Raw genomic sequence first — 16,177 nt, forward strand, 5'->3', positions numbered from 1 at the left:
ATAAACTTCCTAAAGGCATTATTCATTTCCAGATCGTGTTTACATTTATCGCCGAACGAATCGCTCGAATAATGATAATTACGCTCAATTATATGTGATAAGAAAACAATTTGATAAAAAATATGTGACTAAACAGTTCCTCAATAAGTGCATCGAAGTTATTTATCTGTTTTTTTATGCATAAATATAATAAAATCAAAAATCGAATCGCTTACCTGTTTGTTTACGTTATTGTGTCCATCCCGCGTACGATTTAATTTTACCGTAGCACAGGTAAGTAAGTTATCCCGCTCGAAAAATACTCGGTTTTAAGATTTATTTATTCATAATGAGTACTACATTAATTGATAAAATCATTTAATTCTTAATTTCGTTTCATTTAACTTGCATTCCTATATTTTGAAGGTATGGGATAGGATAGGATAGGATAGAGCTTATTTGCAGGATAGGATGCAGGATACAGGGTATAGGATAGGATAGGATAGTTTTGTCAACTTTCACGATAGCAGCACTGTATAGGCAATCTTGTACGCTTAACATGTTAACTAGCTTGTTTTTTCTTGACACCATTTAAAATTGTTTGCAAACATGGTGAAGGTTGACCTGACATGTTTTCTAAAGGATTGAATCCTTTCATTTTTAAGTAAAAAAATCTTATACCACTAAGATATAGCTTGATTGTAGAATATGACAAATGAAGGTTTTCATCACAATGTGCAACATAATACATCAACATCTGTTCAGAAATGGGGGGTAAACAATCATTAGAATGTTTTTGAATTCCTCTAAGTAACATGAATTTAATATAGGAATCTAGTCCTGTACGGTATTGCGCTCTGGTTTTACTGGAAATGGAATGATCCCAGAGATTGCTCACGACACTGTCCAGATCACTTCCTTCAAAGGTGGACACGGGGTACTGAGATTGTCTGCATCTGGAGCCAGTTGACGAAATCTGTCCATCTGAAATCGAGATAAACTGTCAGCTATTTCATTCTGAACACCAGGTATATAAGTACTATACACCGCAAAGTTATTATGTGCCGCACACATAGTAAGTCTTCTCATAAATTTCATGATGGTAGGTTCTTTGGATCTGCCTTTTGAAATGATATGAACAACCGCTTGATTATCACAGTAAAACACTATTCTTTTTCCACACCAACGATCACCCCAAAGAATACATGCGACGACAATGGGATATAATTCTAACAAGGCCATAGATAATTTAGAATCCACTACTGATGGTAAGTCTTCAGGCCATTTGCTGTTGAACCAATGACCTTGGAAATATCCTCCGAAGCCTAAAGGGGAGGAAGCATCTGTAAACAGCTCCATATCATAGGCGTTTACTTTGAAATTATCATAAAGCATTGAAATTCCATTCCAATTTTTTAAAAACGTTAACCACATATGCAAGTCCGCTTTACACTCCTGGTTAAGGTAAACATGGTGATAACTTTCTTTAACGGAAGACATTAATTTGTACAAGTAGGAAACAAATAACCGTCCAGGGAGAATAACTCTTGAAGCAAAATTGAGATGCCCTAATAATTGTTCGAGGTCCTTGCGTGTACAACTTTTTTGAAACAAAATCTGTAGAATAAACTGGGCAATTCTGTCAATTTTCTCACGTGGTAACCTAGCTTGCATTTTATCAGTGTCTAGGATAATGCCCAAGTATTCTAATTCACAAGTAGGTCCAATAGTCTTTTTCTCAGATAAGGGTAATCTCAGTCGATGAAAAATGGTACACAAAAGTGCCATAGTTCTATCACCACAAGCGTCTGGTTTATCTATAGTCAAAAAATCATCTAATAAATGAAAAATGGCATCTACACCATAATTGTTTTTGGCAATCCAACAAATAGCCGTAGATAAGTTGTCAAATAATTTTGGACTTGATCTGTATCCAAAAGGTAAACGAACATAATAAAAATAAGAATTTCTCCACTTGAAACAGAACAGATGATATTGTGATGGTACAATTGGAATTTGTTTGAAAGCGTCAGTCATGTCCGTTTTACACAGAATGCTTCCTACTCCATAGTCTTGAATCTTTTCTATTGCATCATCTATCCTGACAGAACTTAATGTACATAGATCTTTGTTGATGAGTTCATTGATGCTGGGTTCTGCATTATTATGAGGAGAAGACAAATCGAAAATTAATCGTTTCTTGCCAAAATATTTGTGTGTTGCTATTCCTTAAGGACTGACTCTGTAATTTTCAAATGGCGGAGAGGGATATGGTCCTTTAACGTAACCTCTTTGAATTTCAGTATAGAGAAGTTCATCGACCACCAATGGATTTTTTCTGGCTGATAAGGCGTTTTTACATTCATAAGAATTAATACTTTCGTAAGTCACAAGGGTATCAAATCCGAACTCTAAGCTTGAACACAAGTAATTTACGAAGTTTCTATCAGGATGTTCTGCCAATTCGAGATGAAGTCTGTCTATATTGATATTAGTCAAAGGGCCTAGTCACTTTTGAGATGGTGATGGATTTGAAGCGACTTTAGTTTTTGCGTCAGTCTTCGTTTAATTGCATTCAATCTTGGGATGGTTTGACTTGCAAGATTTACATATGTGTAAATATTTGCAATATGGTTTTGAGCAACCTCTAGAAGTATTAAAATTGTTACAAATTTGTTCTCCATCATGAAATTTGACGTCACGCCCGTGCATGTCAACGGCCTGTCGAGATGAGCGATTTGCCATGGAAGGTCTACTGTTTAGATTTTTCCGAAAATATTTCTGTGCACACATGGACGAACTGTGAATATTGGATCCACAAAAATCACAAGATTTAACAGGGGAACCAGCACAGATTAGCATACGGAGCTCATTGTCTCCCTTAGACCAGTCAACTTTGATATTTCGTTGTAGAAGCAAAGCGGCACATTTGTTAGAGAAAACCTGATGATATTCATAAAAACGTTCGGGCCAGATGTTGGCAGTTTCGATGATATGAGACAAGTATGCGTCTAATTCATCCATTCTGTTGGGATATGCATTGCACATAATACGTTTGTACCGGCCAAATGCAATTATGAATTCATCTAAAGTCAAATTTCTCACGAGACGTTCGTCATTCTCTCTGATTTTCTTATGAGATGGCGTAGTATAGTTGGGTATAAGTAAGACGTTTAAATTCACGTCCTTACCTGCTATGATGTCTGCCCGTATATCAGGCGAAACAAGATCCACTTCTGACAACTGAGACGCAGGAGTTCCAGCTCCGGGACTGACCATAGCTGTGCTGAGGTTGAACTGGTTGACGTCTGTTTTATTAACAGATTGCCCCAACGTGGTCAAAGCTTGTTGACACAGTTGCAACGTGGAAACGAGGACATTGTCGGCCATTGTTGTTGACATGGGCGATACTAATGTTTGAGCAAAACCGGACTGCCTTAAATTTTCCGGACTGGCTCCGGGCATTTGAACGAGCGAACTGCTTGAGTAAGACAAATTCGAAGATCCAGCTGCATTACTGACAGGCAAGTCTGTACTTTGGACGGCCCTGACTGGAGGCACTGTAGTAGAATCGGAAGGCGTGGCCGTGGTACCTTCTCGGACGCTAACGCCATTGTCTACATTGTCTAAATAAATTCATTTTAACACGCTATGAGATAATTGTGCATTGATAACTATTCCCATATCTGCCAATTTCTTCTTTAAAACTGTAACTGTCCAGTTAGAAGGATTGTCAGATTCCTCTACAGGAGGCATAACGTTAGAAGAATTGGCGCGTGATCTCCGACCCGAAGCCATTGTTCAAAGTTCACAGTTCAAATAAAATAAGTTAAAAGGAATAATCATCCCAATGAAACACTAACACAAATAAATAATCCATGTTCCAGGAAAGCGATAATTCACAAAAAGAGTAGATAAATAAGTCCATGGAAGAGGATGGCTTGAGATTAGATGAAATATCAAACAAAACAACAATGGCTACTGACGCTGGAAATTACACTGAAAACGAGGCTTGTCTAAAAATAGCTTATAAACATAGGGTGCCCCAAGGGAAGATTGAAAGAGTTTAATATATATATAAACAATGATTATTACATAATCAACTATTAAATTCGAGATACTCAAATCACCTTTTTTCGTCTAATTGACTTATATACTTCTTTATTAATCCATCCTGTTTCCTTACGTTACCTGCTTTCCTGCTATTAGTTCGTTAGAGTTGAAAATCTATTTCAAGGTGGCCTTAACTTGATATTACATTATTGGTTCTCAGGTCCGCTCGCATCTGATTTAAATAGCGCGTTGTCCATCTTTATCACTAAATAAATTAATAAAATTTCTCTAGTGCGATTGCGAATTCGCAATTAAGATACTCGCGTCATTAATATGCCTTATATACAAAAAAACATAATTGCAAATATCGCTATGATCCATACTAAGTTATGACAAAATGCAAATGACCGTCAAGTATACGTACGAGAAGCAAGTGACAGCAATGATTTTATAGCTTTAATTTTAAAAAAAAATATCGATTAACTACAAAGGCGTGTAGGGGAGACTTCCTACATCTTGCACTATACTTAAAATCAAAGATCGCTCGCTTAAACAAAAAGCTTTCTGTAGATTCCCAATTAAACGTGAAGAATTAATATCTGCTTAAAATCGCGAGAATATCTCACTGATTTCAAAACCTCATTTTTATTTTTCGGATACATGTACACTAAACGAAACTATGATAAAAATTTAGCATCAGGAAGTTTTAAATCTTTTAATTTGAAGCAAAACGGTTAAATTAAACTTGTACTCATAAAAAATAAGGTACATGTATTTTTAGAATCTCATTTGGTTGGAGCTAATAAAAAGACCGTTACCTCCAAGTTAACTATTTTTGTTTTAAATGATTGCATTTTTACAACATCCTTTTTTATGAAATCAAAAGAAAAAAAATAATTTTACTGCTCTGCAGCATCTGTTTTTAAAAATATTGTCATGAGAACCAAGAGAATAATTTTGTATAGTTTAAACAATAAAACTTTTTTTTGTGATTCATGCGAGATATAAAGGTGGCAACATTGCAGAAAAAAATAATAACCCACTAATGCGGGTTATGTACATTTTTTTCTGCAATGATCTCTACCTTCATAACCCACATGAATTACCAAAAAAGCAGTCTTTTTTTAAATTTAACTTTAATAAATTATTCTAATTTTATTGTATATATTTACATTTTATATTTTTTACAAAAATTTATTAATAAATTGAATGATAAAAGTAAGTAAAATACACAAAATTACTGTTAATGCTTAGTGCGAACATCAGCTTAAAGAATTAGCCAAATTGTCTCCTATGGGAAATTGTGTCATGATTATTTCGTGCAGTCCGTAAATTGTTTGTACAATATGTAGGTTGCTGTAGGTTTCGACTAATCGATTTAAGAGGCGTGAAGGGTTCAGTCTGGCTGTTTCTAGAGAACTTTGAGTCAACTAAAAGTTTCCGCAAGAAAAGAGGGAGTCATACTCGTTTGATGTAACTATGATATAATGAATGATAGAGAGGTAAAAGTCAGTTTTAGAAATTTACAGAGGCATTATGTTTTAGTTACTAATTTGTAATTTTATATTTGTTGCGTATATTAACTTTATTTGTTAACATAATCGTCATTTGTTCTACAAGTAGTATAAGTATACAGAAAATATGGAAACAACTTACAGAGTGCATGTATCATTTGGGATCCCCGTCGGAATGTTTTTCAAGCCTTCTCCCCAGCAATCCACATATATGCACGTCCCCCCACTGCAAGAACAGTGAGCAGGACAACAGTCAGTCATACCAATAGAACACATCGCAACCAGAAGAAACGACCAGACGATACGATAAGTTCCATTCATTTTAAGGCTTATGAAATAACTCTTCATTTCTAAATCGTTATACCAGCCTTTCAAGTTCCAAAACTTGTTATCACAGATTTCCTTTAATAAAGTGAATATGCGCAGTGTTTTAGTGAAGACGCAGTTTGATTTTGGAATGTACTATTGCTCATATAACAGAGAAGTAAACAAATGAAATACACTGGCGATAGAAAAACATTGAAATGATTGGGTAATTTAAATGTACAATCATTTTCAAAGTTAGGTAAGCTTCAGGAACCAATAGAATTGCTTCAACGGTACAGGAAAGTGTCAATAATGTAAAAGATTAATTGACATTTTAGGTTTTAATTATGTTCAGGAACCAACGATAAAAAAATATATCTTTTATTGAACATTTTGAACTGTATTATTGTTGGCTTTTTGTAACATGTGTTGTTTTTTAACAAATTCATTACATAATAAAATTCAATAACTGTTTAAATAATGACTATTTATAAAGACTTTCATATATGCTGAATAATCTATTTACTGCTCTCAAATATGTTCGTACTGGGTGATATCCCGCGCAAGCGCGAGAGTTTACACTTAACACTTAAAAATAATACTATACTTAATAAATAGTTTAACCCTTTGTTCATTTTTGTATATACTGTGTCCAATTTTATTCTTCATTCATAATAAATTCTTTAAAATTCAAATAAAAACAACATGGCGGGATGTTTAAAAAAGAACATACTCTGTGTAATGGCAACAATATGGGGGTTCATGAGTAGAATATATAATTACATAAATTGTATTTTTTCAAGGAAAAGATATACATTTATGAAGACACGCATATTTTACATTGTAACAAAACAGAAATTTCAAAATATGATTTCTTCATCTGATTTGAAATTTAAATGCAAATCCTAAACATTTTTGTTATAACCATAATGTTGTGTCATAACGAATTTGAAAATAGAATTTTATTTTTTATTTTTGGTAAATAAGGAAAATTCAAATATATTAAGGCAATTTGACAAGGTGTTAATCAACTATAATATTTTAGAATTTGGCATCAACTGTTGAGAAAAATAAAGTATGTCCTAAACCTTAGAGAAACTTGAAATAAAATTGAATTTTGCTAAAAAAAAAAAAAAAAAAAAAAATCCGTTGCTATTGACTTTTCAAAAATAACAAAAAAATGAACTGTTTCAAATACAATACTTTTAGGTCTAAAACTGGAATTTTCATTTCAACATGAACAGAAGCTTTGCATAGGGTACATAGGAAAGAATTGTAAGATCTCAAACTTGCTTATAACCCAATAAATGACACTTAAATTGTTGTTGCCTATTAAAAACGCCTTACTGAAACACTGATAACAATACAATTGTTTCACGGTTTCCATGGTAACATCATAAAGTATTGATTTCGTCAATTGTTTTCCTACAAAATGAGAATTGACAATGTACTTTAGGTTCTTTTCTTTCTTTTTTGTTTGTCTTTGATTGCTTATATTAGTGGGCAAAACCGTATTGCATGGCTTCAAATTAGGTAAGGGAACCTAATTTTTCATTATTTTGTTGACTGCAATTAAAGTTCAACATCACAAGTAAATATCAAATTCCACGCTTGTGGCTGTTAAAGTACATGTAGCTCTTTCAAAATTTTAAACTTACCAACATGATAATTGAGTTATTATAGGCACATTGCACATTTCGTCGGTCCAATAAGACACCAGGCTGTGTATACAAAGTATCATACCACGCTAATTCATTTTGTGTGCACGGCCTGGAGTGTTATAGGACCGACGATATTCAAAAATATGCATTCGATGCTTAAAGCTGACATAAATCCATTAAAGTATTTTGCCGTCATATTAGTTTCGATCGCTCCTCAAATGTCATTGAGATATATATATATATATATATATATATATATATATATATATATATATATATATATATATATATATATATATATATAGGCCAAGAAAGTTGCGGTCGGTTGCTTTTTGATCAAACGGACTTTTAAATGATAGAACTACACACTGTAGTAATATGGTTGCAAAATGAATAAAGTAAACTACAATCAATAAAAAATAAAAGATGGTTTATTTCTAAAATTTCCAATGTATCCGCAATATTAAGCACAGCAAGTGATGTGCTGTCTCACATCGCATGCACATATAACACTTGTGTAATTCATGCTGAGTGCATAACGTCTTCATCTTATTGTAGACCACGACTGCACTACATCAAAAACAGTAGATAAACGATATTTAATCCAAGAGAGTACAAACAGCGTACCAATGTTTTTACATGTATTAGTTTCTTGACAGAGCAATCTGTTTTCTAAGCTCTGTTACTTCACGATCTGCTACAGTGCGTTGTTAGCGCGTGTGCAATATTCTAACAGAAACACACGTGAGAACGTTCTTCAATGATCGGGGGTTTTTAAATATGTGTACCTGGATTTTAGTCTGATTTGTTTCGTCTTTCATTTCTTACCAGTGTAGCGATTGCCATATTATTTTTGTTCAATGCGCTATTTTCAAATTTTGCCTCCAGTGTAACGGGTTCGAGTGAATGAAATACATGAATGCGTTAAAGCATTAATAGTGATTTGGGCCTTATATATGGGGTGTGTAACGATGAGCAGAACAATAGAAATTGACATCTAATATGGCAAAAGTCGGAGATAAAAGGGAGGAAACAATGCATATTTGTGAATCAATGTCCAAGTAAATGCTGTCAATCTGCTTTATGTGAACAACTGAAACTCACGTTTCTTTATTAGATGGATAAGTGCAATGATGTTAAATGTCACAATCCGAAAAATGTCCTCACTTGGTTGGTAAATTATCATTGCTTGTAACTTAAAACCTTCCGATTTTTGAAGCAAGAAATACCATCAAACATAATTTATGGAAGCACGGAAACAACAAAAAGCATAAAGCATTTTATGTTTTAAGTGCCATTGAGAAAATAAAAATAGGTTAACCAAGACTAACACTACAGAAGGTAACTATTTGTTAATAACAACAAATATATCATCTACAAGTTTTTTTTGTTTTTTTTTTGTTTACAGTTTACGTAATTCTGACCTTTTGTAAGAATTTCAAACGTATCTTCCGATGGAATGAAGAGATTTGTAAGTCAATATATAAATATTCCGTAATCAATAATGAATTAATTAATGTTGTTGTTGAATTTTAAGAAGAAATGAATACCCAATATGTGCTTTGTTCCTCTTACATTTTAATCGACTTACTTTCATCCACCACCCCCCTCCCCAAAAAAAAATTACAATCTCAAAAGCAGAAATGCTCCAGTTTACTAGAAGTGAGTCTTATAAATTTCCATTCCAATCAAACAAAAACTGATATAAAGTTTGAGCATTGACTGCTAAATGTATGGATTGCAACATTAAACTCATGTTAGTGCCTACTGACATGAAAGTGCCTACTTATAAGAAAATTTCCTCACTTCTAGAAATCCAATGAAGATCAAAATTAATTACATCAGAATTAAAACAAAATGACTTTTTTAACCTTAATATTTGTTTAAACAAGTAAAACGCCGTTCTTGTTAAATATGTTCATATAATATTTTTAATATATATCGATTGTCGATTTCAGATTTTCAAAAACTTAAGAATCTACTCTTTCCTTATTTCATTGGTGAATTAGGAATAATGAATATTTATGAAAACAAGAAAGGTTTAACATGCTGACTAACTGTGCGTAAGTGTATGCGTTTCAGTGGGTTTCCGACTATAGTTCTTCTACAATTGCAGCCTAAATTCTAACTTCTTCTTACGATCATTTTCCAATAATTTCTATATAAGCAGCATTTGAAGGTCCTTAGTCTTCGTTTGACATGTTTCTGCTTTTTGGTCTCTCCGGCCGTGCGATTCCTGTCCGATTATTTCATGATTAAGATTTGTTAATTTTAACTATAATATATGCGAGTTGCTATTTTTTTAAGCAGGTAGCATCACCTTTAATTCAATATAACAAATAGAAATATGATTTTACAGGAACTGCTCCAATTGTTTTGGAAATTATAAACATTAATGGGAATTTGTATATTTTCATAATGACTGCAATGAAATGAAAAACTAGCATATATATATATATATATATATATATATATATATATATATATATATATATATATATATATATATATATATATATATATATATATATATATATATATATATATATGTGTGTGTGTGTGTGTGTGTGTTAAATCTTTGATGAACTAGATTTTATCAATAAATATGTGTAGTAATTGTGTTTTGAATCTTATTTCCCACGACATTTCATGATGATAAACTGAATACGTTAACCACATGGCAAGCTCTGTACAACCTGATTCATCGAATACTGTCTCCCATAGAAATGTTCATGTGAACTATCAACACATGTGCAACAATTGTCATAGCTTAGCACCAGCCAGTGCTAGTACAGCAGAAGCACAATTAAAACCATGAAAATTGAATTTCTATAAACTCCTTATTTTTTTCAAACATAGTGTTATGTCTTGCTGCTTTTAGGAGCCTGCAAATTAATGACGTTTAAAACTAGCATATGATGAGGAAAACATTTAAATCGTGCATGCATTGTTTTTTTGTTATATTATTTGCAAAGCTAACTCCAGTCGGCCTCTCAAGTGTCATTATAAATGGTTTTAATGTACATCATACAACTAGTAACTCATGGACTAGTCACAAACCGGAAGTTTCTAATTAAATTATATGGACGATGAGGAAGAATTGTGTGCTCTTTCAGTCTTTTGTGGGACAAGGAGACTGGTACAGACCGATATCAGATGTGTTTATTGAGTAATATGTCCCCATAATTAAAAGGGTTCAAGAGGTTTCAGTTATAGTGATTAAACGTATAATCAATACTTGATTAATATCAAAATACGAATGGGAAACTCTCAATTTAAGTATCCCCACACTCCCATTCATTTCTGTAAATATTGCAGCTTGACTTTAAATAAATAATTTGATTTAATGAGCCACAATTGTTTGTACGTAGCTTAAATACACACATTCTGTTTGCATAAATATCAAAACAATAACAATAGTACATTAGTTAATTCAGATATCCAAATAGATGAATTTACTAAATACAAAGTCTTAATTTTTCAAATTTTACTAAATTGACCGACACTGCATTTTAAACGTTAAAAATGATTGACTTTCCGCTTTAAACCTATAACGCAAGGTATTATAAATGCACATGAAGATCATGTTTATATCAAAAGATTGTACTTTACTAACAGGTGATTGATGCCAACTTAAGTTCTATATCTGATATGCCAAGTTTGTTCTAATTATACTTCCTCGTCCAACGCTTTAATGAAAAATACGAATGTACACAGATGTGTAAACCGTTATATGATTGTGAACGAATGCTACTGATATGTCTTGCTTTTGTAACTAGTTGTCAATGCTTTAGTAATGACAATAAATTAACGGTTTTTTTAGTATTATTCTCACTTTTTATAAAACAATTGAACTTATTTAAATGTCTCTTAATCATGTATTCAGAAGAATTTTTATAATTTGCTTTTATTTTAAATTACACAATCATTAAATGAAAGTAATATAGAAAAGTTTGCGATATTGTGTATGATAAATGTCACGGTTATGGACAAATGTTATTATTGAGTTGATATGTATGTAATAGAATAGAATGCTTCAAAATATCTGTCTAATGCAATTTAAAAGTCCTACGTTGAAAACTTTTATATGTATCTACAGGAAAAAATAAATAAAGAGATATGAGTTTTTGCACATTTCAATTTTGAATACAAAGGCATTAAAACTCCTATCAACACCTTAATCATTGTCAATAATGTTTGCATTAATCGAATGCATAAAAATCATTCAATCTTCTAAATGAAGACTAAAGTCTTGACCAAATACTGGCTTAAGGCAGATCCATGAAAAATTGTAAACACTGAGAATTCTTTAACGATCAGTTTCAAATAAAGAATATTTCAAATTTTTAATTCCTAAAACGAATGAATATTAAAGATAACAATACTTTAAACACAGGTAAAAGGTGTGAGCTGTATTTGTTATGGCATAAACCGAGCACATTTTATAGTTGCATATACTATACACAAACCTGCATTGCCTAAAAAGGGTATTTCTATGCATATGTGCATAGATATGTTCGACAAACAAAATTATCATTCAGAATCCCCCCGAAAGATTTTCTTTATCCGCACATGATCTCAGATGCCGAAAAGACTTTCATATATGCGTTTTCATAATGACTATAAAAAATCTCTCTCTCTCTCTGTCTCTCTCTCTCTCTCTCTCTCTCTCTCTCTTCGTCCGAACAAATACCTAATTCTTCGAAACAGATGAGGTATTCGTCCGAATATATATCGTATTCGTCCTAATTCGTTCTAGCGTTGACGACTTCCGAAGCAGTAAAGCTCGCCTGGATAAGAATTATAAATGCGTCTTTGTTGGATAGAAATAAAATACGTCTTTACGGGTCATAAGTTATGAAAATAATGTTATCCTAAGTGTAGTCTTATTGAAACAAATAGAAAAACTATATGCATCGTATAGAACGTATTATGATATAGAAGACACGATAAATTAAAGTAAATTAAAAGGCATAAAACGATACAAATACAAAAAAACAGCCAATCAAGTGTGGCAAGATATTTTGTTTACATCGAAGTTGAACATGTGCGTGTTTAAAATTTATCTTTGGGACTTTTCTCTCCCCCAGGAACAACATCAATCGAAAATTTAAAAAAAGACATCCAATTATTACGAATATGAGACAATAGAATACCTAGCATTGTGAATTTATTCTCATAAAAAAATTATCATTCATCGCAGTCAAAAAACAGCGAAAATCATCAGGTGAAATTGGAATTATTTTGTCTCAGCCATGTTTTGACGTGAACCTTCGAAAAATACAACAATCCGCAATGAAAAGGGTCGGGTTAGCTCACCCGAATTTTGTCGAAATTTAAGATTTCACAATGAAATAGGGGTGAAAAGCGGGCCGCTATCTCTTTTATCTTTGAAGTGTGCATCAAACAGATACCAGGGCAGTGTAGGGGGCCTATGGGGCTATTGTTTCCCGGTCTCAAATTAGGGCTGTAGGGGTACCACAAAGTAGCTCCCAGGGGTTCTGGCCCATTTCAGGGGTTTATATCTCACTTGAGATTGACCACAAGAACTTGCAAACAGTAGGATTAGGTAGAGGACCTCAAGAAGTATTCATAATAAGCGTTAGAGGGCACCTATAACCCCTACAAGGGTCGGTTATTTCAATATGTACTTAGGACAAGCATTGAAAAGCGCATATAACATAAAAGGGTAGATTTAGCGCATCCAAACTTTGACATATTTAACATTTCATCCCAATTTCATAGTGAAATGCTAAAATATGACATAGTTCGGTTGAGCTAAACTGATCTTTATACGGGTCATATGACCTTTTTAACACTTGTTATCAATACCACTGAGGTCTTCTACTTTATTGTTACTCTTAGGTTCTTGTGATCGAAACCAAATCAGATAAACACCACTGTAATGAGTCAGAACCCATTGGAGCCACTTGGTGGAACCCGTACAGCTCAAATTTGAAACCAGGTAAGAGTAGCCTCATATGCCCCCTACACTGTCCTGTTATTTGTTTAATGCACACTTCAAAGATAAGGAAGAAATTACACAACTATTAACCCCTATATCGTTGTGAAATGCGGAAATATGACAAATATCTGGTAAGCTAATATGAATTCCTCTTGAGGTCCTCTCCCTATTCCAAGTATTTCAAGTTCTTGTGGTCAATCTCAAGAGAGATATAAACCCCTAGTATGAGCCAGAAACCCCTGGGAGACACTTGGTGGTATCCATACAGCCCAAATATGAGACCGGGAAATAATAGCCCCATAGGTCCCCTACACTGCCCTTGTATTCGTTTGATGCACACTTCAAAGATAAAAGAGATAATGGCCCGCTTTTTACCCCTATACCATTGTGAAATGCTAAAATATGACAAAGTTCGGGTGAGCTAACTAAACCTTTGTAGGGGTCATAGGTGCCCTTTAAAGCTTATTATGATTACCTCTTGAGGCCTTCTACCTAATCCTACTGTTTGCAAGTTCTTGTGGTTAATTTCAAGTGAGATACCAACCCCTGAAATGAACCAGAACCCCTGGGAGAAATTTGGTAGTACCCCTACAGCCCAAATTTGAGACCCGGAAATAATAGCCACATAGGTCCCCAACACTGCCCTGGTATCCGTTTGATGCACACTTCAAAGATAAAAGAGATAATGGCCCACCTTTCACCCCTATTTCATTGTGAAATGCTAAAATATGACAATGTTCGGGTGAGCTAACTCAACCGACCCTTTTCCTTGTCCTTGTTGTATTCTTCGAAGGTTCACGTCAAAACATGGCTGAGACAAAATAATTTCAATTTCACCTGATGATTTTCGCTGTTTTTGACTGCGACATCTGATAATTTTTTTATGAGAAAAAAAGTCACAATGCTGGATGTTCTATTGTCATATGTTCGTAATAATCACAGGGCGAAAAACCATCTTTAAGCAAGTCCTTAAAGGTGGCTTAAAGGTGACTTAAAGAAGCTTAAAGGCTATACAACCTTTAAGCCGCCTTTAAGTCACCTTTAAGCAAGTGCTTATAGGTCCTTAATGTCCAAACTTCTTTAAGCTACCTTTAAGCCACCTTTAAGCCACCTTTAAGCATCTTTAAGTGGCATTTACGCTCTCTTTACACTGCCTTTACACTGTCTTTAAGTGGCCTTTAAGTCAATATTGATCAAGCTGAACAATAAAAACATATATTTTCCAAGAAAGGGGGGGGGTGTTCCAGGCGGTTTTAATCGTCGCTCCATTAAACACAGATCGCTATCATCAGCACCGCTCTGATGGACACAGATTGCCGTTATAAAATTCTTTATAATTTTTGGGGGTTTCAAAATTATTGTAGGTATGAGCGCAGTCTCTGTATCTTAATATGTGCATAAAACTAATTAAAGTATGTTTGTTTCCTATTATAAATTAATCGGTGAAAAATCTCTCTCTCTCTCTCTCTCTCTCTCTCTCTCTCTCTCTCTCTCTCTCTCTCTCTCTCTCTCTCTCTCTCTCTCTCAGTTCATCCGGTTATTAAACAAAATAAAGATAATGAACCAAAAATGCATGATTTAATTTGTTAATCGGTTTAAGGTTTGTATTTTTTTTTCAATTTTCATTATTTCTAACTCTAGATCTGCTAGATACATGTTAAAGATGAAAAGACTCTCAACTGCCTTTGTTATATCGGGCAGGATATTACTGCTTTGTTTGTCTAGACAAAGTTTTGTTCGTTTGTGTATATCTAATTAGAGTCTATTGTTTGTCCAACTTAAGAAAACCCCTGGAACTAACACAGAATATACAAGATATACACAGCAGTTGTGTCGTGTGCCCAGGTGCATGTTTGTGTATATCTAATTAAAGTCTATTGTTTTTCCAACTTAAGAAAACCCCTGGAACTAACACAGAATATACAAGATATACACAACAGGTGTGTCGTGTGCCCAGGTGCACGTCAGCGTTTCTAAAGGCGTTGAATCTTAGTATGTACGAGTATACGATAAGTCTAGTGAATAAAAGTTAATTTACATTTGTAATTCATTTTCAAAGTATTATTTCCTAGCTCTGGGTTTCAAAGATGTTACGTCTACAAATTAACGATACATGTATGTAAGAGTAAAATCTTGAGGCTAATTAATTAATGTACCGGTGATCATAAATAGGGGTTGACTATTTAAAAATATGTATAAGGGTAAATATGTCAAATATACCCGGCCTGGCACATCATTCAATTGTATGTACAAGTCATTTGCAATTGTCACATGCAGTAAATACGTCACCGGTAATTGGTAATTTTGTTTGTTATAGAATTGATAGTTTAAAAATCATGTACATGTACATACAATTACATGTAAATATTTAAACATATTGGAACGGCGCCGCGATCATGAAAACCGGGAAATTGCGGGAAATTGAACAAATACCCTAATAGTATCAATGCATTTAATAAAAGAAATGATTTCATTTTCTTTCTTACATTTTTATAGTTATAAATTAGATGAACGTATATCTACTCGGTTTAAATTTATTAACTAAGAAAGCCTACTATAGTGAACCTAACGGTTTCCATTTAGGTATAATATATTTTTGTTCACTGAAGACCAAGTTCCGTATTTCATTCTAAATACATGCATGCATGTAATTTATAAATTAGATATAATTGATTGTTACAAACTGAATGGTTTGTCAA

General features: G+C 33.4%; 1 protein-coding gene across 1 annotated transcript; it reads right to left on the reverse strand.

Moving 5' to 3' along the window:
* Positions 1-524: 524 nt before the first annotated feature.
* Positions 525-3,369, reverse strand: LOC128181441 (uncharacterized). The gene is made up of 2 exons (XM_052849841.1): positions 3,171-3,369; positions 525-963 (listed from the first exon to the last, which is right to left on the reverse strand). The coding sequence occupies exons 1-2, from the start codon at positions 3,367-3,369 to the stop codon at positions 542-544; spliced, it is 621 nt and encodes a 206-aa protein (XP_052705801.1). The 3' UTR covers positions 525-541.
* Between the last annotated feature and the right edge of the window lie 12,808 nt (positions 3,370-16,177).

The sequence above is a fragment of the Crassostrea angulata genome, chromosome 4 (assembly GCF_025612915.1).
Source record: "Crassostrea angulata isolate pt1a10 chromosome 4, ASM2561291v2, whole genome shotgun sequence".
Taxonomy (NCBI): Eukaryota; Metazoa; Mollusca; class Bivalvia; order Ostreida; family Ostreidae; genus Magallana; species Magallana angulata.